The sequence below is a fragment of the Mytilus trossulus genome, chromosome 8, assembly GCF_036588685.1.
Source record: "Mytilus trossulus isolate FHL-02 chromosome 8, PNRI_Mtr1.1.1.hap1, whole genome shotgun sequence".
NCBI classification, from domain to species: Eukaryota; Metazoa; Mollusca; class Bivalvia; order Mytilida; family Mytilidae; genus Mytilus; species Mytilus trossulus.
Window position 1 is genome coordinate 4,058,824 of NC_086380.1, and position 26,991 is coordinate 4,085,814.

Sequence of the window (26,991 nt, forward strand, 5' to 3'; positions counted from 1 at the left end):
CATCATTACTTCATTTGTGTACTTGAAAATACATTTCTGACTCAAATGCCCCCCCCCCCTTTTCCCCCCTTTTGAAGTTAAATGGTTGCTCCCTTATATGTTTACTGTTCTTCATCAACAATGATCAAGATTAACCACCAAACTTTTTGTTGTGAATAAATTTTTAAAGTACAGTTTAAGGAAGACATTGACATTAATAGTTACAGATAAAAGTTAAATACCCATAAAAATGATAAATAAGTACATTCTTTTCTTTAAGAAACTTGAAGGAACGAAAAATCGTGATGAGTTGTGACATCAAATAGTTTTATCCTCTGCTGTCCTTACAACAAAGCCAAGAGTACAAGTGATGTGTACATATTATAAAAGTTATAAAGAGTCAGCAGTAAATTGATGATCAACAATGATCAGATAGATTTTAGATATCTTCTTTATATAGATATTTTTAGCGTGAGTGCTATTTTATGTAGCTAGATAGGTAATTGTTTCGATCCTGGGTTGTGTCAAACCAAACCAAAGACTTAAAAATTGAAATTGCTTATTTAAGGCTTTACAACAGGTGTTCCTGCAGTCTGTTACCTAAATGTGAACTAGCACATTATAAATAGCTCAGTGTGTCAATTTAGTACAAAGTAGGGTTCATGATACTTTACAGTGAGATCACCCCTAGTTTTTGGTGAGGTTCGTGTTGTTTATTCTTTAGTTTTTTATGTAGTGTCATGTGTACTATTGTTTGTCTGATTGTCTTTTTCATTTTTAGCCATGGCGTTGTCAGTTTCGTTTAAATGACTGTCCCTTTGGTATCTTTCGTCCCTCTTTTACATCCAATTTCAGAAGCAATTTAAATGCATATATATTCAAGAAGAGAACACTTTCATGTGATATATGGATGATCCATATATCACATGAAAGTGTTCTCCTCTTGAATATATATGCATTTTAATTGCTTCTGAAATTTGAACAGCCATCAATAGATCCATCCTAGATAAGATATAAATCTTCAAGTACTAAGTTGATGTACTATATATATACTATAAAGTATATTTTCAAAATTATGAAATGTATATACATGTAATGAACAGAATAATATATGTTCAAATTTTGTTAATTTATGTCATATTTTTTTCATCAGAAATTAGAACTAACAGCTGATGAAAACAACCACCATCCAGGAGAACTGACCAGAACTACTTTTGAGGTATTTAGATTATATAGTTCTTTAGTCCTTTCGATTGAGTTTTTCAAAATGCTTATATTCACAAATTAGTGACCATGGTGACCTGAAATCTTGTAGTAAGGTTCATTGGGCATGCTACAATGTATGCAATGCAATGTGTTATCACAGCTTCCTTTTACAGAAAAATAAAAGAGAGGATATCTTTAAATATGACCAATAGCTGATAGTCCATAGTGTTTAGGAAATTTCTTCTGACATTGTGCTTTTAATTTAAATTTTGATGGATTGTCATGAATAAGTATGCTATATTTAGTAGATAAATTCAAAATACATCTGAGTTAAAACATATATATAAGATAGTATAATTTTATTTTTGAAGAACTGTATTTGACCTTAAAGTCATGTATATGTATATTCATGCAAAATTATGAAAAAAAGACTGTACTGGAAAATATTTCAAGTTTCCAGAATGAAATTGTGTATTTTAAACTTTTTATTTAATCCTAGCAGTATTGGATAAATAATCCCTTATATTGCGTACGTGCGTTACAACATGAACAAAAAGGGTTGTTCTATTTGTGTTAACCTAACCTGATGTTCATGATGTTAGCACAATATGTTGCAAACTTATGAATTAAAATTGCATTTCAAACAGCTGTACACTGTTGTGTAACATAATTGAAAAGAATGACATTGCTACCTTACTTATTTATTCTCTACACTTTTAAATTTGCCAATAATGATCTCAAATACATTTGTACACCTACCAAGATCATGTAGTGATTAATTTTGGGGAAATACCACATCATTACCGTATCATTTACTTTACATAATAGGAAGCAATATGATGTGATTACTGTGAAACTGCAGGATCTATGGCTTAGTAATTTAAAATTATGTATAACTTCAGTTCATTTCTACATGATTTTATTTGTATTACATGTAAAAGTACCTCCGAAAAGGTTTATGAATTTACAATAAATTTATTCGTTTCTTCAAAATGTAATTGGTTAGAGGATGCATTTATGTTCAGTGTATACATGTAGGAGACATGATATAAATTCTTAATATAAGAATTGTGGATATTTTATTGAGGAGTAAAAGGAAAAAGATTATATCATACGATTTACATTACAAATTAATAACAGATTTTATCGAAAAAGAATCAGTTTTGGCAATTTTATTCATTTCATTCATAATTTATTACTCAATAAAATGTTATGTTGGCTTATGTGGTTTAAAGTGAATGTTGTGGTTATAGGATTAACCCAATAAGTTAAACATACAGACAGTTAACATTTCTTTTCTAAAGTCCATCTTATAAGAGGATCAAAGGATTAGTACGTTTGTCTAATCATTATTGAGTAGAAACGATAAATCATCGATTAAGATGCTGTAAAATGTTAACATACAAATATGCCCTTTAGCTGCAGTTAAGTCACTATTACCTAATATCTCACAATACCAGAGATATTTCCGTCTTGGAGTTTTTCACTTCAGTTCATTCCTCCCAAGTTTGCTATTTCATCTATAAAATTGGAATTTCATGCTGTCATCTTGACACATCTAATGGCTCTCTGACATTCAGACAAACTTTCAAATTCTCACTGATTCAATGCGGTTAGTGAACTTCATTTTTGTTGGACCAAAAAGTAATTGGCCTTATATTGTATTATAATAGGTTATTGTCCACTCAGACATCATGAATGGGAGTCTTCATAATATAGGAAAAAAAGTTCCACTGAAATTGATTTGACTGGATTGTCCTAAGGTTTTATGTCAGTCTTTCAACCATTTGTATGGTACATTTCGAACCTATAGAAGACAATTACTCTTCATTAAATATATTTTGACTTCAACTCATGTGTCAGAGTTTTAGTCTTGCATGCAAGTGGCAGTCTGAGTTGGTTCTACAATGTTCTAGTTGTTTTGTAAATTCTTGTTTTTTTTATCGACATATTCATAGCGAAATGTTGAACATAGTGATGCTCATGTAGCGGTTGTGACTGCATAAACTACCAGCATTTTTATAAAGATTTATATTTCAGAAGGAAGAAGGCCTGGATGTTTCATTTCATGTATACAGATGCCTTATGTTTGAAGTTGCGTTTGGCCTATGTTTGTTGTGCTTGACCTGAATATTTTAGTTATTATTAGTAATCATTTAGCAACTAATTGCAATGAGAATCGTGTCTGTCAGAGAAAGACTTAACCTGACCTTGACCTTATTTAATAACTCAGTAATCAATGGTAAGCGTTAATGGTTAGGTCCTGTGAATTCTCAAAATTACAATAAGCAACAGGTCAACTATATTTGGTATATTAATTTTAGGATGTACATGTCTGACAGTTTGGCAGGATTCCTCTGACCTTGACCTTGACCTTGACCCCATTTTCATGATTCAGTGGTTAATGTTAAGTTTTTTTTATTAGGTCTATTTCTCAGATACTATTTATACATGTTTGGTGTACTGAAGGTTGGACCATATCAAGGGGAATCAGTGACATTATAGATAATTCATAATTGAACTGTACCATGATAAGAGTTCATAAGTTTTGTTTATAATATTGAGACTGTCCCTTGTTTACAATATCTGATAGAAAAGTAAGCTGTTTCAAAATAACTGTGTCATATAGTCTCTTGTGAAGAGTTGTTTCATTGGCAATCATACCACATCTTCCTTTGTGTTCATACATGATGAAATTCATCATTATTAACAATCAAATCAATGTTATGTTTGTACATAATTAAAATAATGGTAACAGGGACAAGTTGTATTTATCACAATGTTAGACATACTTTCAAGAAATAATATGTTAGGAGAAACTAATTTATTCAATTTCTCAAGTATTTAACATGTTTAATGTATTTAAATATTTTGAAAGTACAGTATTCTAACATAAGTATAGATTTAACATTATTAAAACATTTATGTAAACATGGTAAAGTATGCTCACTGAAAAACTTAGCATAATATTTATAAAAAAACATTTGCAAACAGATACCCAGCTTGAGATTTTAATGTTTTTCAGCATCATTCAATTTTGTCTTTTTATTTTAAACATATTAATATGTTTATAAAACAATCATGACCATGTGTTCAATAACAATATGTGACTATTTCATTAATACTATCACATTTTCTACTAAACTATCATACTATGGCACATTGAATTTTACAACAAAAACACCATCTCTGGACATATATTTACAATTTCTCATTTCCCTATTACTATTGAGGCATTTTCCAATTTTCTGGGGCGTATTAATTATCTTTTACCATTCAAAAATTAGCTTGAATTTTAAAGTCTTAACCAAAACATGTGAGGTAATTAATGTGCATATAACTAAATGTTTTAACTTGAAAGTTCACAATCTACTATTACAGAACTAGAATTCCATGTGTGGAATGAGCTATCATATAGCATATTAATCTATTGCAATAAAAATTCATAATTTCAAATAAAATTTGTAGATTTAGCTAACTAAGTCCTTATATTTGTATAAAATAACATTCGTTTATAGTGGAACATTGTTTTAACAATGAATTAGCTGCAATCGAAATTTGCTTGCTAGTCCCTCTCTGTGATCACAAATAGATAACTCGGCTCATTTCCCAATCAATCTATCATGAAGGGAGGTAAAGTTATGCAAATTTCATTCATAGTCTATTTCAATAATGATAAAAAGTTCTTTATATTGGTATGTAAAATTTTTAAACGTTTCAAATTTATGAAATTATATTCGTACATCAATTGTTTTGATACATCAATAACAAAAACTGAAATATATTGCATTGATTCATTTTGTAATTATTCGAAAATATATCAGAAACCTAAACATAATTATAAAAAATTGAACCTGTTAAGGGGAGACAATTCTCGTATAACTTTTTCGAATTGGCACATAATACCACGGAATGTAACTCATCATACAAATGGCACATCCATATAATTAATTAACTGCGCAATCACGCTCCACCTTCAATGATGATTCTGATTTATAAATATAACCAAAAGTTGTTAATCTATAGATAGTGAAGACTAATGAAAGCTAACCCACTGTAAAAATATTTTTTTGCACTTTTTTAAAACTTCCTCAGGAAAAATTCTCTAGCCACTTGACTTTCAAAGCTCAAAATTAAGGTTTTTACAGAATATTTGAATAAAGTAGTTACAGATTATTCGCTTCTCAAAGTGTAAGACGCAATAAAAATCGTATGCTTGCACAATCTTACCGAAATACGGATTTAATTAAGTCCTAATCATTTTGACATTTCTTCGTATATTTTTATTGAAAACCGGTTTAAACAAATCACACGTACGTGTTAAGATCCGACTAAATACCTACTTCCCAATATGGTCAGGTAAAATTGCTATATCATACTTCAATGCCCTTCGACTTTATTTAGATTCAGCAATTATTACTATGTATTGTTAATGGACAATTACAAATGTATATAACAATCTGGAGGAAATGCCTAATTTGAATAATGTTTTCAAAATTTGAAATTCAATTTCTAATTTTTGCGAAATCTTTCCTGTCACAATTTTTGCAATGATAGAAAAAAATCAAAAAATTCTTGATTCAAAGTTAAAAATTAGCAAGAGCATTTGTCTTTTTCTTGAGCATTTCTTCTGTCTTGTTTTCCAATGAGGCAAGTGATATCAGCAGTTGAGTACACCTTTGGGTCTTTTCTGAATGTTTCTATTATTTTTGCTGTCAGTTTTTCAAAAACTTCTGAGATATTTATCTCCTTTTCAGAACTTATTTCAATATACATAATATCAAGATGCTCGGCAAGTGCTTCAGCCTTTTCTCTGGTTACCTCCCTTTTCTCATTGTCATGGCATTTTGTGCCAACAAGAATTATCACTAAGTTTTCTGGATGAAGAGCATACTGTTGTAGATCTTGAAACCTACAAAATATTGAAAATCTTAAATAACTTGACCTGGAATAAGTTACAATGCAAAATTGAAATAAATTTAATTAGTATTAAAAAAAAATTAATCTAAGTAATCTTTTTGTCTCATTTTTAAACAGAATTTGTTTTGTTTTGTTTTGTTTTTGTTCGTATTTTGATTGATGATTAGATATCAAATTAAGAAATTAATCAAATTGTTCTAATGTTACCTGAAGAAGATTTAGATATTTTTAAATTATATGATTAATTCCAGTTACAAACATCAACATCAGCAACACACTTGTTGACATTTAACTACATGTATTTTCTTGTTTATTGTGTAATAATGTAGCTGTCTCATAGACCTATACCCCAATTTTTCTGTTTTTTGCATATTTCACCTTAATAAATGATATAGTCAGTGATCCTACCTAGTGAGCCCTCCCTCCCTAAGTGCCTTTGTGCCTGTTATACGAATCTAAAGCAAATTCTTTAAAGACTATATAAAGAACTCTTTTTTTTCTAAACTTACCACAAGGGTATATGTTCAAAGGTATGGGTTTTAGTGACATCAAACATCAATAGACAACCATGAGCTCCTCTGTAATAGGATGGTGTTATACTTCTGTATCTTTCTTCTCCTGAGGATTGAAAACACTATTTCATATATTGTCATTTATTTTTCACATAACTCTAGTTCTTTATACAAAATATTAAAAAGAAGATATATGGTATGTTTGCCAAAATAATAAATAGACTGTCACAGTCTGTGTCATTTTGTCTCTTGTGAAGAGTTGTTTCAGTTGCATTCATATCACATCTTTTTTTTTTTTTTTTTATTATTGATCAATACTAATAGAACATCTTTTATCTGATCTGGTTTAAAAGCCTTCTAGGTTTATATGATTGTAACTAAATGTGGTAAAATAGTCTGAAGGTATTTGACATGGGGTTCTGGCCAAAAAACACTGCCTTTCGAAACCATGGTCAAGTGGAATTGATTAAAAAGAACCTTGCAATATTTAAATCAGACCTTTAAATTTTCATGTGAGAAGGTAAATTTAATCAGATTATGGCATTATATTATATAAATGTCCCAATTTCTACTACTGAATCGGTACTTTAAATTCCAGTGTAAATAAACTGGAAGTAAAACGTGATATCTTCACTGTGTCTTACATATCAATGGGTACATATTTCTTAATAGATTATGTAGTTGGTCAGTTGATAAGATTGTATTGAAATTTTGTTTAGTTAGAATGTCAGTTTTATCAAAATTGGTTACAGTGTACTGAAAATTTGAATGTTTATATAAATATACTACTTTAAATTTCATGAACAATAATGATAGAATACATATTTTTGTAATTTTGAGAGTTTTGTTGATGGCAGGTCACTTTAGATAGTCTCTATATTTAAGTAATTCACAACTTTGAAGACACTGGGCAATTTGAATGTAATAAAAGCTGAAAATTTCAAAATATTACATACAATGAAGAAATGTGGAATACATGTACATTAAAGAGACAACAACCAGACTGAAGAGGAGAGAACAACCAAGGGCCACTGTGAGCCTTGGGTCTTCAACCCAACAAGAAAAGCTACATTAGTATGACCTTTAGATGTATTTTGGTTATTTGTGTTGATGGGTTGACGTCACAATTTGATATGCACCCTCCACCTTTCCTTTTATTCATAAATTGTACACAGATTTCATATTCCATGTATTCTTTTAGAAACTTTTCAAATATTAAAAAAAATATAGGTAACACATAGTTGTAGAGTTGCATATTGTCTCATTGGCAATCCCACCATATCTTCTTATTTCTATATTCAAATTGAGAACCTATGAAAAGTCCATATTTTCATTGACTATAAAATTTGAGATATAATGGTTTACTTTTACAAATTGTGACCTGGATGGAGAGTTGTCTCACTGGTGTCTCCAAATATTATTTCTATAAAATCCTGAAATTAATATTAATTTTATTTACCTGCTGTGTCAAAAATCCTCAGTTGAACATGACTGTCATGTAGTTGTATTTGTTTATTGTGGCACCGTTGGATTGCAGTAAGTCTTTTCTGTAGTACTAAGTCTTGAGAACACAAAGAACATTTACAGTAGGATCTGAGTAAAGAAGATTTTCCTACAGTAGAATCTCCAAGCAGTATCAGTTTTACGTAATACTTTATTCTAGAGATTTCTGGTATTGAAGATCCTTTACCATTAAGTGTCCAGTACAAGTCTGTCTTGTCATTCAATTTTGATTTTGGCTTCAAGTTTGTAAGAAGTTCATTCATGTTTGTGTGTCTGTTATATTGAAATGTTTTCTTTTAATTAACACATGGTGTAAATCCATATTTTTTTTATCAATTGTTCAAGTAAAGCACATAAAACGGCACTGCTGTCCATTTCCGTCGTATGGGTTTAAGATAGATCTTCTATAGAAATGTTATTTGCTCAAACATAAACAGAATTAATTTCAAATGATATCTCCAACCATTTCCCTTTCAGTGACCACAGTTTTATTTATAAACAATGAAGATTGTCATGTGGTTATTTAAACATGTTCATGTTTGAACTCAATGGTCAGTTTGAGATAACAGACAAAGAGCTTTACTTTGTTCACCTGGGTTAATAAATATGCCTTGACCCACCCAAAGCCTTGAACTTCAAGGACAAATACCATGGATCAAAACACAGAGACTCAATAAAAGCTTAAGTGAATTTATTAATAGAATATTTATTTTATTTCTTTAGCTTAGATGTCTATGCCTTAAGCTTTTATACATAAGCAGTTCATGTTATGCTTTCAATCCTTTATTCAAATAGACTCTGATTATGTTTTATTTTAAAGCAATCAGAATAATATTTCAAAATATTTTCTAAAATTTGCCAAAATAGAGCTTTCAATGACCGTTGAGTGTCTAGTGATTGAACTACAATCATGCATCATTTTTATGTTGTCAGCTGGTCAAAAATTGGTCTCCATGGTCACTACATTATTATTGTGAGTTGGATGCTGTCTCTGATTATATAAATTTATTCACATATATGTTTACTTGTGAGGAATATTAAGTTTATATACTGCCAGCTCAATCTAGATCTCTTCCTTATTGTTTTATATTTTCAAAACTTTTGAGGAAGACATAACAATACCCCATTGTGTTAGGTTAGTAAATATGGGGGTACCCGTAGTGATGTCATATTGGATTGGTTTGAACCCAGTTTTCTGCTCACCTTTTTAAAGAACTTTGGTGTCCCTTGTCCGGGTTGTTGTCACCTGATCTGTCCAGTGTAAAATATTTCAAACATCTACCCTTTTATTAAAAACTATTGAACCAATTCCCACCAAACTTAAGCTGAATGATGATGATGATGAATACCTTAGGACTTCTAGAATAAAGTTTTTGTGTTTTATTTTCATAAAAAACATAGCTTTCATACCTAAAAATAGAACAGAAATTGGTAAAGTACAGTTTTTGGCATATATCTCAAAACCAAAGCAATTAGAGCAAATCTGACATGTGGTAAAAATGTATTTCTCCCTTGAACTGCCAATAAGTGATTCCTGATAATGATTTATCAAGCTTCATATGAAAATGCTATACTTTGTATAATGCATTTTCAGTTTCATAGCTCATCAACCTCATGTTAAACAAATACTTATACATATATACATTATTACACATAATGTCCATACACTCTTTGTGTCATTAAAAGGGTCAGTAGGTAAGAGAAAGTGATTTTTCACAGATATCAATAAACCTTTGTTGGACTCTGGAATCACTGGGTATCTAAATTAACTATACCATTTCTATAGGACATGACAGCAAATTTATACATCCCTCTAATTAGAGGCCCACTCAGGACAGGTTGTATAGCTGGACCTCAGAAGTCCAGATGACTAGAGTTCTCAAATTTTTTTTCTGTAGTGTAGTAGTCTTTAAAGAAATTCTGCTGGTCCTCAATAAATATATTTTTAATTGCAAAATTCCAAAATTGTATTGGTCCTTTGCAAAATTTTGGTGGTCAAAACCTTCAATTACTATCCAAGGACCCTGGACCATATTTCTCCTTTTACTGAAGTCAACAAGTGGACTAATAAGTCTAAAATCAAAACTAGTCGGAGTGATCTAGTTTCAATTTATTTATTAAGATTGACGTTGGTACAAACATGCTATGAAATGGGCGAATAATTTAATTAAAATCTTATAAATCAAAGGTTAATCTGTTATTGACGTACTCTTTGTCAATTTAAAAGTTCAGCAGATATTTAATATTTGATCACAAGAAGTTGAAAGTGATTTTCAATAGATATATAGATATCAATATAATGTTATAATTTTGGACAGATAATTGGTAGAAAATGACTACACTTTAAAAAAAAAAAAGATTTCTGAACTGTCAGAATTAGCTCAGAGTGTAAACATAATAATTCTAAGAGTTTGAAGGGTGACAAATTTTTTGTATTTAACCAAAACATTATTTTTCATGGGTATTAAGCTTAACTTGGAATTGACCTTCGCTTTTTCATACCTTTTTCATGGCCAATCAATTACAACAACCTTTGGATTGCATGCTACTGAAATACATATGTTTTTATTTGTTCAAGACAGATTTTTATTTGTTATATATTTGATCACTATGTATATGGCCATTCAACCGTTTTTCCATTGAATTATTCCACAATTTGTCCAGTGTCAGGGACATTTATTGTTTTCTTTACAGCATTGGATTTGCTCAATGTTGAAGGTAGTTTTTGACCTGTAGATATTAAATATCCTGGTCAGCTAGTCCCTGGGAGATATAGTTCTTTATGAGGCAATCATTCTATATCTTATTTTTGTAAACAACAGCTGAACTTTTTTGTATTATTATAGCAAATTTATATTTCTGCAACAGATTGCCATAAAAAATGTCAGTTTCAGTGTTATTGTAATTTATACAAGTTTTATTGTTATATGATTTATATACTATAGTAGTTATATCATTCCATTCTCATAACAGAAATATTAGAAATTAAAGAAATACAGTTTATTACAATTATGATATAATTTTATTAATTTGAAAGTGGGATCTATATTTCTCTAATTTAATGATATGATAAAAAAAAACACAAAAAAAAACATCTGTTAAAACAATATTCAGCTTGGACTCAATTCATGCAAAACTTGAATCCATTATTCACAACTGGATTAAATGCTTGAATAGAAAACAGATTTATATTAAGTCCCAGATGGGTGCATCATTTATCTGTATAATTATATGAAAAGTTAATGTTCATAGGAAAACAGATATCATAATTGACTAACTATATATATAACATATGAATAATGAAATTTAAAGAAAAAAAGATTTTTATTTTTCATGGCTTAAGGAGGCTCGTGGGTATAAAATTTTCAGAAAAAAATCAAACATTCATTTTTCTTTACAAATTTTATTAATTACCTTTAGTAGTTGTTACTTTATCTTATGGTACAAGAATTTTTCAAAAAAATCAATACATGTTGGTACCAGGTGACTTTTAAAATTTAGATATCATTGAAAAAGCTCCAAATTATCTCCCTTTGGTGCAAAAATGCCATTTTTTTGGCTAAAAAATGAAATATCTTTTTTAACTCATCGGTGACCTATATTTTTTAGTGTTGTTTTCGAAAAGGTTGTACATAAACTGAATAATTGTAAAATTTAACCAATTTCTGTAATTTAGTTCTTTTTTAATTTCGATATTACCAATATTTCTCCTATTAGTTCAACAGAAAAAAAGGACATTAACAAAAATGTTTGCTTTTATCGAAGGCAGTTTTTGAGCGTAAATGCACGGTGACCCAATTTTTTTAATTCATTTTTCCATAAGGTATAAGATACAGTTAATTTATAGAAAAATATAGAGAAATCCTATATTAAATAAAACTAGAGGCTCCAAAGAGCCTGTGTCGCTCACCTTGGTCTATGAATATTAAACAAAGGAAGCAGATGGATTCATGACAAAATTGTGTTTTGGTGATGGTGATGTGTTTGTAAATCTTACTTTACTAGTCTTGCTGCTTACATTAACTCTATCTATAATGAACTTGGCCCAGTAGTTTCAGTGGAAAATGTTAATACAAATTTACAAATTTTATGAAAATTGTTAAAAATTTACTATAAAGGACAATAACTCCTTAGGGGGTCAATTGACCATTTCGGTCATGTTGACTTATTTGTAAATCTTACTTTGCTGAACATAATTGCTGTTTACAGTTTATCTCTATCTATAATAAAATTTAAGATAATAACCAAAAACAGCAAAATTTCCTTAAAATTACTGATTCAGGGGCAGCAACCCAACAATGGGTTGTCAGATTCATCTGAAAATTATAGGGCAGATAGATCTTGATCTGATTAATAAATTAACCCCATGTTGGATTTGCTCTAAATGCTTTGGTTTTTGAGTTATAAGTCAAAAACTGCATTTAACCCCTATGTTCTATTTTTAGCTGTGGCAGCCATCTTGATTTGATAGTCGGGTCACCGGACACATTTTTAAAACTAGATACCCCAAAGATGATTATTGCCAAGTCTGGATTAATTTGGCCCAGTAGTTTCAGAGGAGAAGATTTTTGTAAAAGATAACTAAGATTTACGAAAAATGGTTAAAAATTGACTATAAAGGGCAATAACTCCTAAACGGGTCAACTGACCATTTCGGTCATGTTGACTTATTTGTAAATCCTACTTTGCTAAACATTATTGCTGTTTACAGTTTATCTCTATCTATAATAATATTCAAGATAATAACCAAAAACTGCAAAATTTCCACAAAATTACCAATTCAGGGGCAGCAACCCAACAATGGGTTGACCGATTCATCTGAAAATTTCAGGGCAGATAGATCTTGACCTGATAAACATTTTTACCCCATGTCAGATTTCCTCTAAATGCTTTGGTTTTTGAGTTATAAGCCAAAAACTGCATTTTACCCCTATGTTCTATTTTTAGCCGTGGCGGCCATCTTGATTGGTTGACCGGGTCACGCCACACATTTTTAAAACTAGATACCCTAATGATGATTGTGGCCAAGTCTGGATTAATTTGGCCCAGTAGTTTCAGAGGAGAAGATTTTTGTAAAAGATAACTAAGATTTACGAAAAATGGTTAAAAATTGACTATAAAGGGCAATAACTCCTAAACGGGTCAACTGACAATTTTGGTCATGTTGACTTATTTGTAAATCCTACTTTGCTAAACATTATTGGTGTTTACAGTTTATCTCTATCTATAATAATATTCAAGATAATAACCAAAAACTGCAAAATTTCCACAAAATTACCAATTCAGGGGCAGCAACCCAACAATGGGTTGACCGATTCATCTGAAAATATCAGGGCAGATAGATCTTGACCTGATAAACATTTTTACCCCTTGTCAGATTTCCTCTAAATGCTTTGGTTTTTGAGTTATAAGCCAAAAACTGCATTTTACCCCTATGTTCTATTTTTAGCCGTGGCGGCCATCTTGGTTGATTGACCGGGTCACGCCACACATTTTTTAAACTAGATACCCCAATGATGATTGTGGCCAAGTTTGGTTCAATTTGGCGCAGTAGTTTCAGAGGAGAAGATTTTTGTAAAAGTTAACGACGACGGATGACGGACGACAGACGACGGACGACGGACGACGGACGCCGGACGCCGGACGCAAAGTGATGGGAAAAGCTCACTTGGCCCTTCGGGCCAGGTGAGCTAAAAAATGATATAGACCCGCGAGCCCCCTTAAGCCTTTGAATAAGGGTATAAACTATAAACTTTACGAGTGCCATTGAAGTAACAATTTTGGCGGCATTCTTTGCTGATTAAGAATATAGCACATCTTTGCTTGTAATGAAGCAATACACTGATAAACGTGATTAACATGATACAAATGTAAATAGGAAATGATTGAATTTATAGTGTATATTGTGCGATGATGAAACTAAAGTATAAGCACCAGAGGTGGATTTAGGGGGGGGGGGGGGGGGGGGGCCTGGGCCCTCCTTTTTGGGAAAAAAAGTTTGGTTGCTTATATAGGGAATCACTGAAGCATGACTGGAGTGGGCCCCCTCTTTAAGGCGGTCAGTTTAGTCCCACTTATGAAAAATTCGGGATCCACAACTGAGCACAATAACTTTAATAATATGTTTTTTAAAAAATAAAATGTATTTCTTGTAGGAATAATCTAAAAAGCTGCATATTGAGTAACTGTAAAAGTTTGAGCAAAACAAAATATTTTAAAAGAGCTCTGTGAATGTTTTTGCTTATTGGACTCAAATTATCTTTAATATATTTCTTACTTAACATGAAATATGTGTAGCTTTATAAAAAAAAGGGCATGCACAACATTTTTTTTTTTTAAAAACAAGCCATATTTTTTGGAAAATAAGTGCATTTAATAGGAATGTTACCACACTTATATTAACTTTGCCATACTTGTTCATTTTGATTTATTCACTGAGCACATGATAATTACAGCCTCTGTGGTCTTGTTGTAACTTGTTCGCCTTGATAGTGGGAGGTTGGGGTTAGAACCCCTGCCAGGTCAAAAACTTTAAAATTGTATTTGCTTCTTCTCTTCCAAACATGTGGCATTAAGGAATATGGGCAAAGACTGGTCAGCTTAGAGTCAGAATAAAGTGTCTAGAAGTAACACGTCTTTCTGCAGACTGTTTAACTTTTTGCTTGCATGTTAAAAATCCGGCTCAGCTTATCAGTCTTGTACAAAGCTGGGTAAATATTCATTTTACATTTATGTTATACATGTATATCATTGTCCTAAATATGCATAATAATTGCCGCTGGACATTAAGTAGCCATCCTCTATCAGTATCAATTCCTGTTAATTTTGTATATAATTTCTTTTTTTCAGAATGCCTTCCATGGACCCCTTCATACTTTTGGGAAATTGCTGTACAAACAGATGTGTAATTTCCACGGTACTTCTGACCGAGAGAGAATTACTAAGGAACAGTTTGTTAAGTCAGGGAAAGAACTGCTTAAAATGTTTGATGAACCTTCTCAACATAAATACTATTTCAAATTATTCTGTGATGGAAAGGATTACTTAAATAAAGAAGGTAAGAAAATGAAGATATAAGATCTCACTGTTATACTTTATTATATGGTAATAATGATATTCAACAAAGAAAATTCTGCTTAAAGATTTTTTAAAGTTTTGTATTATTATAACACAAAATTAAAGATCTCAAAATGTCTTTAAAATAGAACATTGTCATATCCTTGTATGTAAAGCATAGACCCAGGATCTATATTTTTCAATCAGAAACAAACAATAATCCAGATCTAGATAAAATGTATCAAGTAAAAGAAAAGAAATGATACATTTATTGATGATTCCTGATAAACAAAGATATAGGAAGATGTGGTATGAGTGTCAGTGTGACAACTCTTCATTCAAGATACAATGTCTAGAAAGCAACGGTTATAGGTCAAAGTACAGTTTTTAATTCGGAGCCTTAGCTCACACCTGACAGCAAGCTATAAAAGGCCCCAAAATGACTAGTGTAAAACAATTCAAATGGGAAAACCAACGGTCTTATCTATATAATACACAAGAAATGTTTATAAACCACATTAACAAATGACAACCACTGAACATCAGGTTCCTTTCTAAGAACAAGTGCAAACAAATGCAGTTGGTTTTAACATTTAAACAGGTGCCAACTCTTTACCCTAACCTGAAGTAGTAGTGTAACATTACAATTATCAATTGAAATGGCTTAACTCAATTAAATAAACATAATATTAACAAAAACAAAACATATACTGGACAAATAAATTTGATCTATTGACACTATACAATTAAGAGGCTGTCCAAGTAAATATCAGGCAAATCCTATAATATGGATTGCACAACATAATTTTTTTCCCACTGAATTTTTGGTTCCAATGCAATGTTTATATCATACAAAGGATATATATGTCAAAGATATTTTTGAATCAATAGTGGATGGCTCAGAAAATGATTTTAAAGTTCACTAACAACGCAACAAAATTTTATACAAAATGAAGAGTTATCTCCCCTTTTCAATGAATTTTCAGTACTTTCTATGTATTTTTTTGTATTTATTTGTTGTAGTAAATAAAAAAACAAAATTTAACTTTGAGAAAGAATGAATTTGTGATATGAAATAGATGAAAAAAATTTGAAAACAAAATATGTCATGTGCCATCCACTGCCTGGTTTTTCCATGGACACCCTCTTAAGTACATGTACAACTATATTAATAAAAAAAAAGTGAATATGACCACCAAGAAAGAAGAAAAAACACCAATTATTTTGTTAAATAAACTAATAGATAAATCTACTAACAGGGTTTCAAAACTGCTTTGAATGTTAAGAATTTCCATCAAACGTTTTCGTCTATGTCATTATAAATTTTATGCTTTGGAAATGCAAGAAGTTTAGAACAGTATAAAAACTTGTTTAATATTTACTTTCTTCACTTTGGACTCTTGAAATAAACCAGATGTAGTGTTGAAGTATGTTTACAATAACAAAACAAGAAATTAATTAATTATACATACTGATATTTACTGAACACTAGTGAAAAGTAAACTGTAAATAATTAGAAACTAATGTTTTCATAAATAGAGGGAGAAGTGAACATTCATTCATTGCTAAAATAACCCAAAACAGCTGGAATATATTTCTAAAAGTTGTTATGTTTTTAATGCAATTCTAATTTTGACAAGATATAATGTTTTCCCTATTAGCATATTAGATTGATTCTTTCATCATTCAATTTAGAGGTGTCATTAATATCAGGCAGCAATTTGTACTTTTCTTTTTTAAGCTTAGAATATTTTGGTTCAATATCATGTAGGCTATACACAAGCTGCATTGGATAGCAATCAACATCTTGCAAATGAATATCATTACATCTCAAGCATACATTTTAATCCTGTTGTTAATTCTGTGTTTTTCCTTCAAGACAATGTGTCTGTCTCAAGAAAACATATCCCATGAATAAAATAGCTGCACCCATATGATGTACATGTACACAAGCACTGACATACGGTTGATTTCTGCCTGAGACACTGTTCACATGGAACTTTTGCAGAATTTGTGACAAGAAGGATTTTTAAAGCAGATGCAGTTTTTAAAGGGACTATTATTGATAGCATATAAAAAAGAAAGATGTGGTATGATTGCCAATGAGACAACTATCCACAAAAGACCAAAATGACACAGACATTAACAACTATAGGTCACCATACGGCATGTATATTAAAGCCATAGTCTTAAGATTCCAATTTAACACCAAAACATAATCAATATAGACTGCTGAAACTAAAATTTAGGCCAAAGCAGCTTTGATACTAGCAGAAGTGGTGTCAAAATTGAATAAACATATTTGTTTTACTCCTTTCAGATGGCTTGCAGATGGTGAATGTATCTTATTGTCTGACTCTAGGATCCTCCAGTATAAAGTATACAAAGAGTGTTAACGATGATAAAGTATTTGAAAGTATTGTTCATGGGATGGTAGGTATCTTATTGTGAACTTGCTACAGTACTGGGCACTGTTTTGATCACCTATTTTCTTGCCACTTTAATTGACAGCAGCCTTGGTTTTTGAAGAGGCTATTTGAAAAAAATCTTAGCTGTTTGAATTTGGTTAAGTGATTCAATTTAATTTGATTGACCTAACCAACATTTAATTGGATCTGCTATGCAATTTAAGTTGTATGTAGTTTGTGTTATATAAATATTATGCATTATATGTTGACTTTCTAAAAGAAGTATAACTAAAAAGTTAATTTGGCCCCAAAATCAAATTTGAATATTCTTTTACTTTTCAGATTTGAATTTTGAATCTATGTACTGCAATGAAACTTTGCTTCTTATTTTATAAAGTACTTTTTAAAGTTTATACATCCATGAAATTAAAATAGGTAAATGTGAGAATCACACAAAATTTGGTCTATTTGAGTCATAATAAATTAATACATGCAGGAAAATAATATAGTGCACAACCCCAACCAAACAAAATATGTTCCCAGGAAGTGCATTCTGTAATTATCAACTCTCTTGAAAGAAATATTTTGTAAGAACTTCTGGATTAGAGTTTATATATGCACACTTCATGACACATTGTATGTAATTCTATGGTTTAAACTGACTTAGCAAGTAGTCATTTCCCCAAAAAATCTAATTAAGAATTCATCTAATAAAAAGTTTAATATGATTTCTAATTTTATATCCCTAAAAAAATCAAATTAAGAATTCAACTAATAAGAAGTTTAATGTGATTTCTATAATTTTATTTCCCCCAAAATACAAATTAAGCAGGATTAAGTTTTTCACAGTTGAGAATAAAAGTAAAATATGACCAGAAATTTCTGCTAGTGCTTGAAAACTACTGTTCATATCTTCAAGACTTGATATTGTAGACTATTATTCCTTGTATTGACGGAGTAATTATTCTCACAAGAGCAATATCTATTATTATAATCAACAGAGAAAAAACTCTCTATCACCCCTTTGGGATGGCATTTTATTGGCTAAACACAATCAGTAATACTGTTATTTATATTTGGGTAATTTACCATACAAGAAAAACTATTTACAAATTAATTTGTATACTGTTAAAGAAAGAGGAACTATAAATGGTTATTTTATTTGTTAATATCCAGTCATATTACAGGCTGCGTAGCCTCAGGGGACGTGTATAGTAGGAGATGTTATGATTGATCACTTAAAACAATATTGACAGCTAGGAAAAGAATTTGAATAATTTTATCAAGTTACATGTAATATCAGATAATGTTATTTTCTTTACAACTAGACGTATTATAGATGCATGATATAAATTTTTTATCAAGTTACTATCAGATGATATTATTTTCTTTACAAGTATTATAGATAAACATGACAATTTCATCATGATCATATAGTCTATTAATAGTTCATTGAGGATCATCATCACATTAGTTGATGAACTTTGATGTTGGTGAACTTTTCATGACTACTCTGTGTTAATTGTTACATAATTGATTATCTTACTAAACACACAATTTATTTGTTATGAAAAGATTCAAATTTTGTAAAAAAAACCCAATTTATTAGCAAATGACATAGCACATTTTGTAAGATGCTTGTATTTGTTTGAATAGGACCCTAAAAACTTGCTTACTTAAAGCTTACATAACTCACAATATATATTGATAACTGGTTGCTTAGTGTCCAGTGGCAAATATTTCATGCATGTTTAATACGAAATATACTTAAATTCCTAGATTTACAGCCAAATTGAATGCACAAAACATTTGGTGAGATTAAATGTTCTAATGTAATGCTTTTTTTATTGCTTTGTACACCAAGACATATTTTAATACCATCAAATCATACAATTTTCTACATAAGTTGTAAATTATACACTATGGTCATCTCATTTGACAGATCTTTGGGAGTTGCTTGCTATTAATTCAATAAATTAAATTAAAGTAAGATAATAAGCACTTGTACACCCTTTAGTTGGGCAATACTTGGTTTGTGTCCCTCTTCTATAAAATTGAAAAATAAGATTTAAGTATTTTTGTTTCCTAGGGTGTAAAAAATTATTAGTTTGTGAATACTTGAATAGGTCAGTTAATTTGGAGTATCTAGGTCAATGATAGTGGGTAGGCATTTGTAAACACACCCATTCTACCCCTTAGCCATCTGAACATTTTTAATGAATCAGATTATCTCATATTAACTTCGAAGGAAGTGCATTCTGTGTGGCAACAGGTATCTTATAGAAACAACATAAATTATCAGGACTCACACTAGCAGGAAACTTGGGCAATAGTCGCTTTCCTGTTCGCCAGTTCGCTTTGCCAGACTGTCAAAAGCGACATCAAGTCCCCCAGGCCCGTAGCCAGGAATTTCCGAAGGGGGGTTCGTTTGACTCACAAACTCGACTTTAATAGTCACAATTCGAACAGAACATCGACTTTAACAGTGCTTATTAGTTTTCAAGGGGGGGTTCGTCCAAACCCCCGAACCCCCCCTGTCTATGGGTATGTCCCCCTGTAGCTTATAATACTTTTGGTGTCTTTCATCATCAGCAATTATCTATATTTACAAAGTTTTGATATAAAAAGTTACATTTATAACCTATATGTTGATTTTTTTCAGTTTGGACCTCATGAAGAATTATGTTATGATGACTTCAAGAAATGGACCAATCACAACTTACCTCATATTTACTGTGGTGTACACAATTGGGTGTATACTATCCTGACAGGATCTAAAATGCCTTCAGAACAGGTAAATTACATGTAAGACAATATAAGGAGTCATTCAAAATCAAAGTACAAAGAAATACCAATATTTTATAATTTGAAAGGACTAAAACCTAAATCTCAAAAGCAAATTGAATTGACTTTTGCTCCTGTTGAGTAGAATAAACAAATAAAATTGAATTGAGAATGAAAATGGGGAATGTGACAAAAAAGAGACAACAACCTGATTGAAGAGCAGAAAACAGCTGAAGGTCACTAATGGGTCTACAACACAGCAGAGAAAATCCTGCACCCAGAGGTGTGTTTCAGCTGGCCCCTAAACAAAAATGTGTACTAGTTCAGTGCATCTTCTTAAAAGTTTAAAGAAAAGCATCATTGAAAGTAAACACGATGGTTTATAATGAAAAGAGCTGATAAAGTATAATGAAAAGATTGTGTTGCTTTTAATTTGAATGCTAAACCAAACTGATAGTTAATTAAAATCTTTAACATGTCTTCATTTTCAAATTAATGTCTGTACATATTTTATTTACAGGAAACTGCTCCTGTTCCAGAACTTGAGAAGTTTGAGCAGGATAAACATTGTATGAGTATGGGAATGGTGTGGGCATTGTCAGCAGTTATACCAGCTAGTTATACACATATAGATCAGAAAGAAGAACAGTCAGAATTTAAAAACCCATTACTGACATCATTTAACTTATTAATGAAAATAGTAAGTAATGGATATATCTTTATAGAGCAAGCTGTGGTATGAGTGCCTATGAGACAACTCTCATTCCAAGTCACAATTTGAAAAAAAAACAAAAAAAACAACATTATAGGTCTTTGAATACCTAACAGCAAGCTGGTCTTACCCATATAAAAAAAAGTGACAACCACTGAACATCAGATTCCTGATAGATGCAAACAAGTGCAGGGGGTTTCTTGTTTTTGTTAATGAAGGCCAGAAAAGAAAGGTTTGATTCTCAAGCTGTGATCCCAATGCCTGCCACATTGAGATTTAAAAAAAATAATAAATTAAATCTTGAAAAATACCAAAATTGTAATAATATCAATATAATATTTTTGTTCATTTTTCAAATGCTGACTAAAAAATCAGAATTACTAATTGTTCAAAATGTTTATATAATTAGTCGTCCATTTGCTAAAAAACCAAACTTCTGTTTCAGGCTAGATTGAGCAGATGTCAAAGCTGGACCTCTTTATATAATAGTAGTGAACATGGACTCTCACTTAATAGGTAATTAAATAGTTTGGTAAAAGTAAAAATTAACTTTTATGACCAAATATAGTTAAACATGTTATGAAAATAAAAAAAGAAGATGTGATATGATTGCCAATGGGACAACTCTCAGCAAGAGACCAAATTACACAGAAATTAACAACTATAGGTCCCTGTATGTCCTTCAACAATGAGCAGCAATCATTTGGCTAAGAGCACTCTTTTTCAAAAAGACACTTTAGCTTAAAGTGAAAATACCTGGGGCCACACTTAAAAATATTTTGGTTTGCCCAAACCCTACCGAAAGGTTGAGACAGTGGGTAGGTAGGTAGGCATTTTCTTTTTTTTCAAATCAGGGCAATAAAAGAATTTGAATAGGCAGCTTTTTTCTGGGTAGGTAGCGTTTGGGCAAACAAACCTATTATTTATTATGGCCTGGTCATATAAATTATTGTTATAACATTTAACCATATTGCACTGATATTTTTGTGAGCTAGGTTCAGATATGTTTGAATGACTCTTTGGTTGTCCCTTGATTTCAAAGACAGATAAATTAATCCTGGAAGTAAAAAACTTAATTGTGATGATTTTTTTTGTATCTGATAATAAAAAAAGAACAATTGGTACATGTATATAATAACATTAGATGTTATGCGTTTACTTTTCTACATTGGTTAGAGGTATAGGGGAAGGGTTGAGATCTCACAAACATGTTTAACCCCGCCGCATTTTTGCGCCTGTTCCAAGTCAGGAGCCTCTGGCCTTTGTTAGTCTTGTATTATTTTAATTTTAGTTTCTTGTGTACAATTTGGATATAAGTATGGCGTTCATTATCACTGAACTAGTATATATTTGTTATGGGGCCAGCTGAAGGACGCCTCCGGGTGCGGGAATTTCTCGCTTCATTGAAGACCTGTTGGTGACCTTCTGCTGTTGTTTTTTTATTTGGTCGGGTTGTTGTCTCTTTGACACATTCCCCATTTCCATTCTCAATTTTATTCTGATTGGCCTACTGTACATCACATGTTACTCCTTAAGCAATTGCATTACTCAATAAAACTGTTCAATCATGAGAACATGTGGTCCCACAATAAAGTGCACAGGTATATTAAATAAATCAATTATAAAATTTGTGTTTTCATGATCATAACTAAAAAATGTAATTATAAGTATTGAAGGCTTCTTTTTGCCCACAGTTTTTAGAATGAAGACTGAAGTGCTTCCGTGCTTCATACAAAATGTACTTCGGTCTACGCTTTTTCGTCCCAATGAAGTTACAAAAAGAAGCATTCAATTCTTAAATATAGATTCTTTAACTGCATTTTTTGTTTGAAATACCTTGGAACTAATTACATGTTCTTTTAACAGGTTTACAAATCACGTTATATCATATCACGGTCCCACCATAACATTGTTGTCATTTGAAGGCAGAAATATATACTGTATAGCACAGGATACAGGATGGCGGTAAGAAGTGTAAAAAAAACATATTTTTATTTTAAGTAGTTTAGAATTAACATCCAATACAGTAAGATAACGTTTGATTAACTTGTAGAATCACAATAAAATTTTCGAGTCAAGATTTTTACTTCAAAATTTGTTGAGAATGAAAGAAAGATTAAAGAAATGAAAAAAAAATGAAAACCATTTACCATGAAAACAAACAATAAACACAGAAATATAGTGTACTATTAAGGCGATAATTTCCTGTAGAGTCCAGTAAAAAAATTTTTTTTATGTGAACAGGGAAGGTACTCACAGATTTGGAGGAGAGGATACTATGCTATTACAAATTACACCAGTATTTAGAGTAGTACAAGGTGAGTAGATATAAAGTGATGAATATAGTAAATGGTTTCCAGGCTATTTACCTTGTGGTGACTTTCTTTTGTCAAGAGTTTTATTTTGGCTGCATTCAGGATCTATTTATTTATTACGGGAGAGAATTTTATTACACTTTACAATACAGACGGCAATCCTTGGATAAAAGATTGGTTAAAGCAAGTATCCATGCAAAGAATATTTTTTTTAACCTGCAGATAATGATGTTCTCGATATTAAAAGTATAATCTTAAACTGTTTTATACAGCATTTTATTCAATCTTAATACTGTGGATTCATTTAATTCTGTGGGTACCAAATTTTGTTGTTTGAAGAAAACTTCCTTTTGATGGATATTTGATTTCATGGTTTTGTCAATGCCTGCATATTAAAAATTGGTATTTAATTGAATACTTAAAGTAGTCGGGGATGATTCCAGTTGTTTTCAAATGGGTCCCTTGACCTTCAAAATTGGGAATTTTTATCCAATTGGGATTTTTTCCCCGCATAAAATCTATGATGAAATTATATTATTGAACTGTAAGAACGGAAATTGTATCAAGCTTAACCTGTTTCATAATGTGTGGATATCCTATTTCATCATGAATGATCTATCAACATGTATTTTTAAAATGCTCAGACAGTCGGACTTTTGATTTGAGAGCCAGGCAGAAATATTGAGTTATATTTTTTATAAACATATTATATTCTTTTGGACGATCTGCTTTTATGAGATCGGCGCCCAACAAATTGATCAAAATTTATAAGTTTTACTCCCTGCCAAGGTCTGCTTTTACATGACCCATTTTAACAAAAAGCATCTATCATCGATATGCTTTTACGAGATCAAATTGAAATTGAAGAAAATGCTTTGGGAGTATTTGATCTAGTAAAAGCATATATACGAGAACAAAGGTATTGAGAACCATCTCAGATAACCACAATTGTAATTGCCTAAATCGATGATGGAAACATTTCCGGAAAAATCGATTTTTTTTCCCTTCTGAATTTGGATTTTATTTTCACACAATTTTTTGGGGCCGTTGGAGGAATTGAGGGCCGATAATCAGCCCTAAACTATATAGTAGAATCATCCCTGGTAGTTCAGGTAGGCTAGAAATCCACGAAAATTGGCATTCTACTAATAAAAATGAATCCACAGTATGTCTATTTTTTAAGGTTGTGTAGTTATGTTGCTGTCTCATTAATATTTACTCTTTCTATGCCCGTGTGCAAGATATTGAAATACTTCAGTTATTTGTTTCCTGTAAAATCATATTTAATAACAGACAAAAGCCCAGTAAAACTGTTTTATTAGAAACCCCTGCTTAGTAATATATATGCCATACATATTTTAAACATTGTGACAAGGGAAATAACTCATCAATCTAAAGAAATGTAATCTGTCTAAATTGGCTTTTATTTTGGAGCAACTGTGAAAAAATTAAGATAAAGCCTCAACAAATGTTCAAGAAGCTAAAATCTTACACTTTCTCAGCTAGACAATACATACTGATAAAAGAGATCACCACTTGACTGCCTATTAAACTTGTAAATTACAATCATAATGTTGGGTTTTGATTGTAAAATGTACATAAATGTGCTTTTGTTTCAGCCGGTGGACCTATGGTATTATGGAATGAATATTCAAGAGATATCAGACAAGGAATACATGTAGGAAAAGATCCTAAATCTTTAATTATAGTTATCCCATCAGATTTTGACAAGGTGGAGCATTATGGAGTGAATTGTGGCATTAATAAATTGGAGGTAAGAATTCTTCATGTAGATTCATTTATGTTAGTTGCATTAATTTTCTTTGATTAAGGTGGTTCTGAATGCAATTAGGAAACAACTCTTTTAAATGCCATGCCAGAAACTTTTCCATTACCCAGTTTCTGAAGCAATGAATGTATTTACACTTTTGGTATTTAGCTACATCTTGCCTCCGAATAAATTTAGATCGACTCTGAATCACCTTTTGACGTCAAGCAACAATCACTTAAATTGTGACGTCAAATATTTTAAATTATGTTTTCAAAGTTTACGGAAACCTGTGTGATTTTATGTAATGGCAGACAAATTTGCATAAAAGTGTAAATATGTCTATAGATTGTGGTACTTATTGGGAAATTGCAGTAGGTAATTTGGATATGACATTACATGTAGCTGTACATTTTTTGTAGGTGTTGGGTTGTGATACTTATTGAGAAATTGAAGAAGGTAGTTTTGAAATGATATTACATGAAGCTATAATTATTTTGTAGGTGTGGGGTTGTGATTGAAGAAGGTAATTTTGAAATGATATTACATGAAGCTATACTTATTTTGTAGGTGTGGGGTTGTGGATCAACTGCTACAAAAGATAAACAAAATGAACAGAAACAATGGGAGAAAAAAGAAACAGAAAAACATAAACAGAGAAAGGTATATTTGTACAAGACACTGTTGAATATTTTGAATGGATTGGAAGTAAAAAATCCTATGAAAATTTATCCTTATGGAATGAAAATTTACCCTTTGAATTTATCCTTCGGTTGTGAAAACTTATCATTTGGGAGTAAAAATTTACCCTCTTGTTATAAATTAAATTTAAGAGGACAGTCCTTTCAGAATTCTATCTTTTCAAGGCTTACAAGCTTTAAATGTCTGGACACTATGAATATACTATTATGAAAAGACTTAAATGTCACATATATATATATTTAAACACATTTATGTAACTGTTAATGAAATGCATATGTTTAATAACTTTGAAATTTGAAAACAAACAAGAACAAAAAAACTTTCATAAGGCAGAATTATTTAGACTTATAAATTGTATACATGTATTATAACACTCCTCATTGCAAATTTTTGTTGTATAGCTTTCAAAACTTTTTGGTTGTCTTTTCTTCAGTTAAAAGAATACAGATATAGGGAAACTGATTTGGAACTCTGTCCACTTTCATTTGGTGCAAATGTAGTTAGATTGATTTTATCAATTTCAAATTTAGAAATCCATATGTTAAAAAGTGTCATTAGTACACATTTATTAATTGATAATAGATAAGAGCATGTATTTATTTGTAACTGAAGAAAATATCATATTCTCCAAGTTGAAAATTTCTTTACTAACTACTTTGCCTTTTAAACTTTTGTGTTTTCATTTCTTAGTTGAAATATTATCATACCTGCCAGCATAAAATCTCCACAGGGATTCTAAGCACAGGAGAACCTTAGCTATCTCTAAAACATTTCATAAGTGTTATGTCTTACTTGCTGTGGTTTAAAACAAGTAAATGTTTGCCAAAATGAAATTTTGACTTCTTTGTATGCTTTTTTTTAGGAACTGTGAATTTTTTTCTTTCTTGGGTATTCAAGTTCATGAACCAAGGAAAACCATAGCAGTCTGCGCCAAAAACTTGTTTATATACTAGACCAGATACTAAATATTAAAACTTGTCCCTGTATGATTTAAAAAAATATTTACTAGTCTGGGGCATCAGACTTGTGGCTAACGGTGCAGACTGTCATAGTTTACTGGATACATAAATTTGTGGTTAAAAAAAAATCTTCAGTTGAACATTTTAAATCAAGGTTTACCATTACT

General features: G+C 30.9%; 2 protein-coding genes across 3 annotated transcripts in view; one reads left to right on the plus strand and one right to left on the minus strand.

The window, feature by feature from the left end:
* Positions 1-26,991, plus strand: part of LOC134728147 (uncharacterized) — a 34,304-nt gene that overhangs the window by 4,400 nt on the left and 2,913 nt on the right. For both annotated transcript variants that reach the window (XM_063592614.1, XM_063592615.1), the window contains exons 2-11: positions 1,133-1,198; positions 14,970-15,177; positions 17,497-17,609; positions 20,247-20,378; positions 20,889-21,068; positions 21,526-21,596; positions 22,947-23,045; positions 23,325-23,398; positions 25,015-25,169; positions 25,734-25,826. In XM_063592614.1, the coding sequence (XP_063448684.1) occupies positions 1,133-1,198; positions 14,970-15,177; positions 17,497-17,609; positions 20,247-20,378; positions 20,889-21,068; positions 21,526-21,596; positions 22,947-23,045; positions 23,325-23,398; positions 25,015-25,169; positions 25,734-25,826 (1,191 nt within the window). The remainder of the gene's footprint in view (positions 1-1,132; positions 1,199-14,969; positions 15,178-17,496; positions 17,610-20,246; positions 20,379-20,888; positions 21,069-21,525; positions 21,597-22,946; positions 23,046-23,324; positions 23,399-25,014; positions 25,170-25,733; positions 25,827-26,991) is intronic.
* LOC134681591 (uncharacterized) lies at positions 5,523-8,686 on the minus strand. Its single transcript, XM_063541240.1, has 3 exons — positions 8,077-8,686; positions 6,615-6,723; positions 5,523-6,097 (listed from the first exon to the last, which is right to left on the minus strand). Exons 1-3 carry the CDS (start codon positions 8,381-8,383, stop codon positions 5,779-5,781), a joined length of 735 nt encoding a protein of 244 aa, XP_063397310.1. The 5' UTR covers positions 8,384-8,686; the 3' UTR covers positions 5,523-5,778.

What these genes read in the sequence shown, in the direction of transcription:
- LOC134681591 (XM_063541240.1), bottom strand. Translation starts at nt 8,383, where the DNA reads ATGAATGAACTTCTTACAAACTTGAAGCCAAAATCAAAATTGAATGAC. An exon ending in GAGGATTTTTGACACAGCAG is followed by an intron (nt 6,724 to 8,076) that starts GTAAATAAAATT and finishes TTCAATCCTCAG; the next exon opens with GAGAAGAAAGATACAGAAGT. An exon ending in TTTGAACATATACCCTTGTG is followed by an intron (nt 6,098 to 6,614) that starts GTAAGTTTAGAA and finishes AATATTTTGTAG; the next exon opens with GTTTCAAGATCTACAACAGT.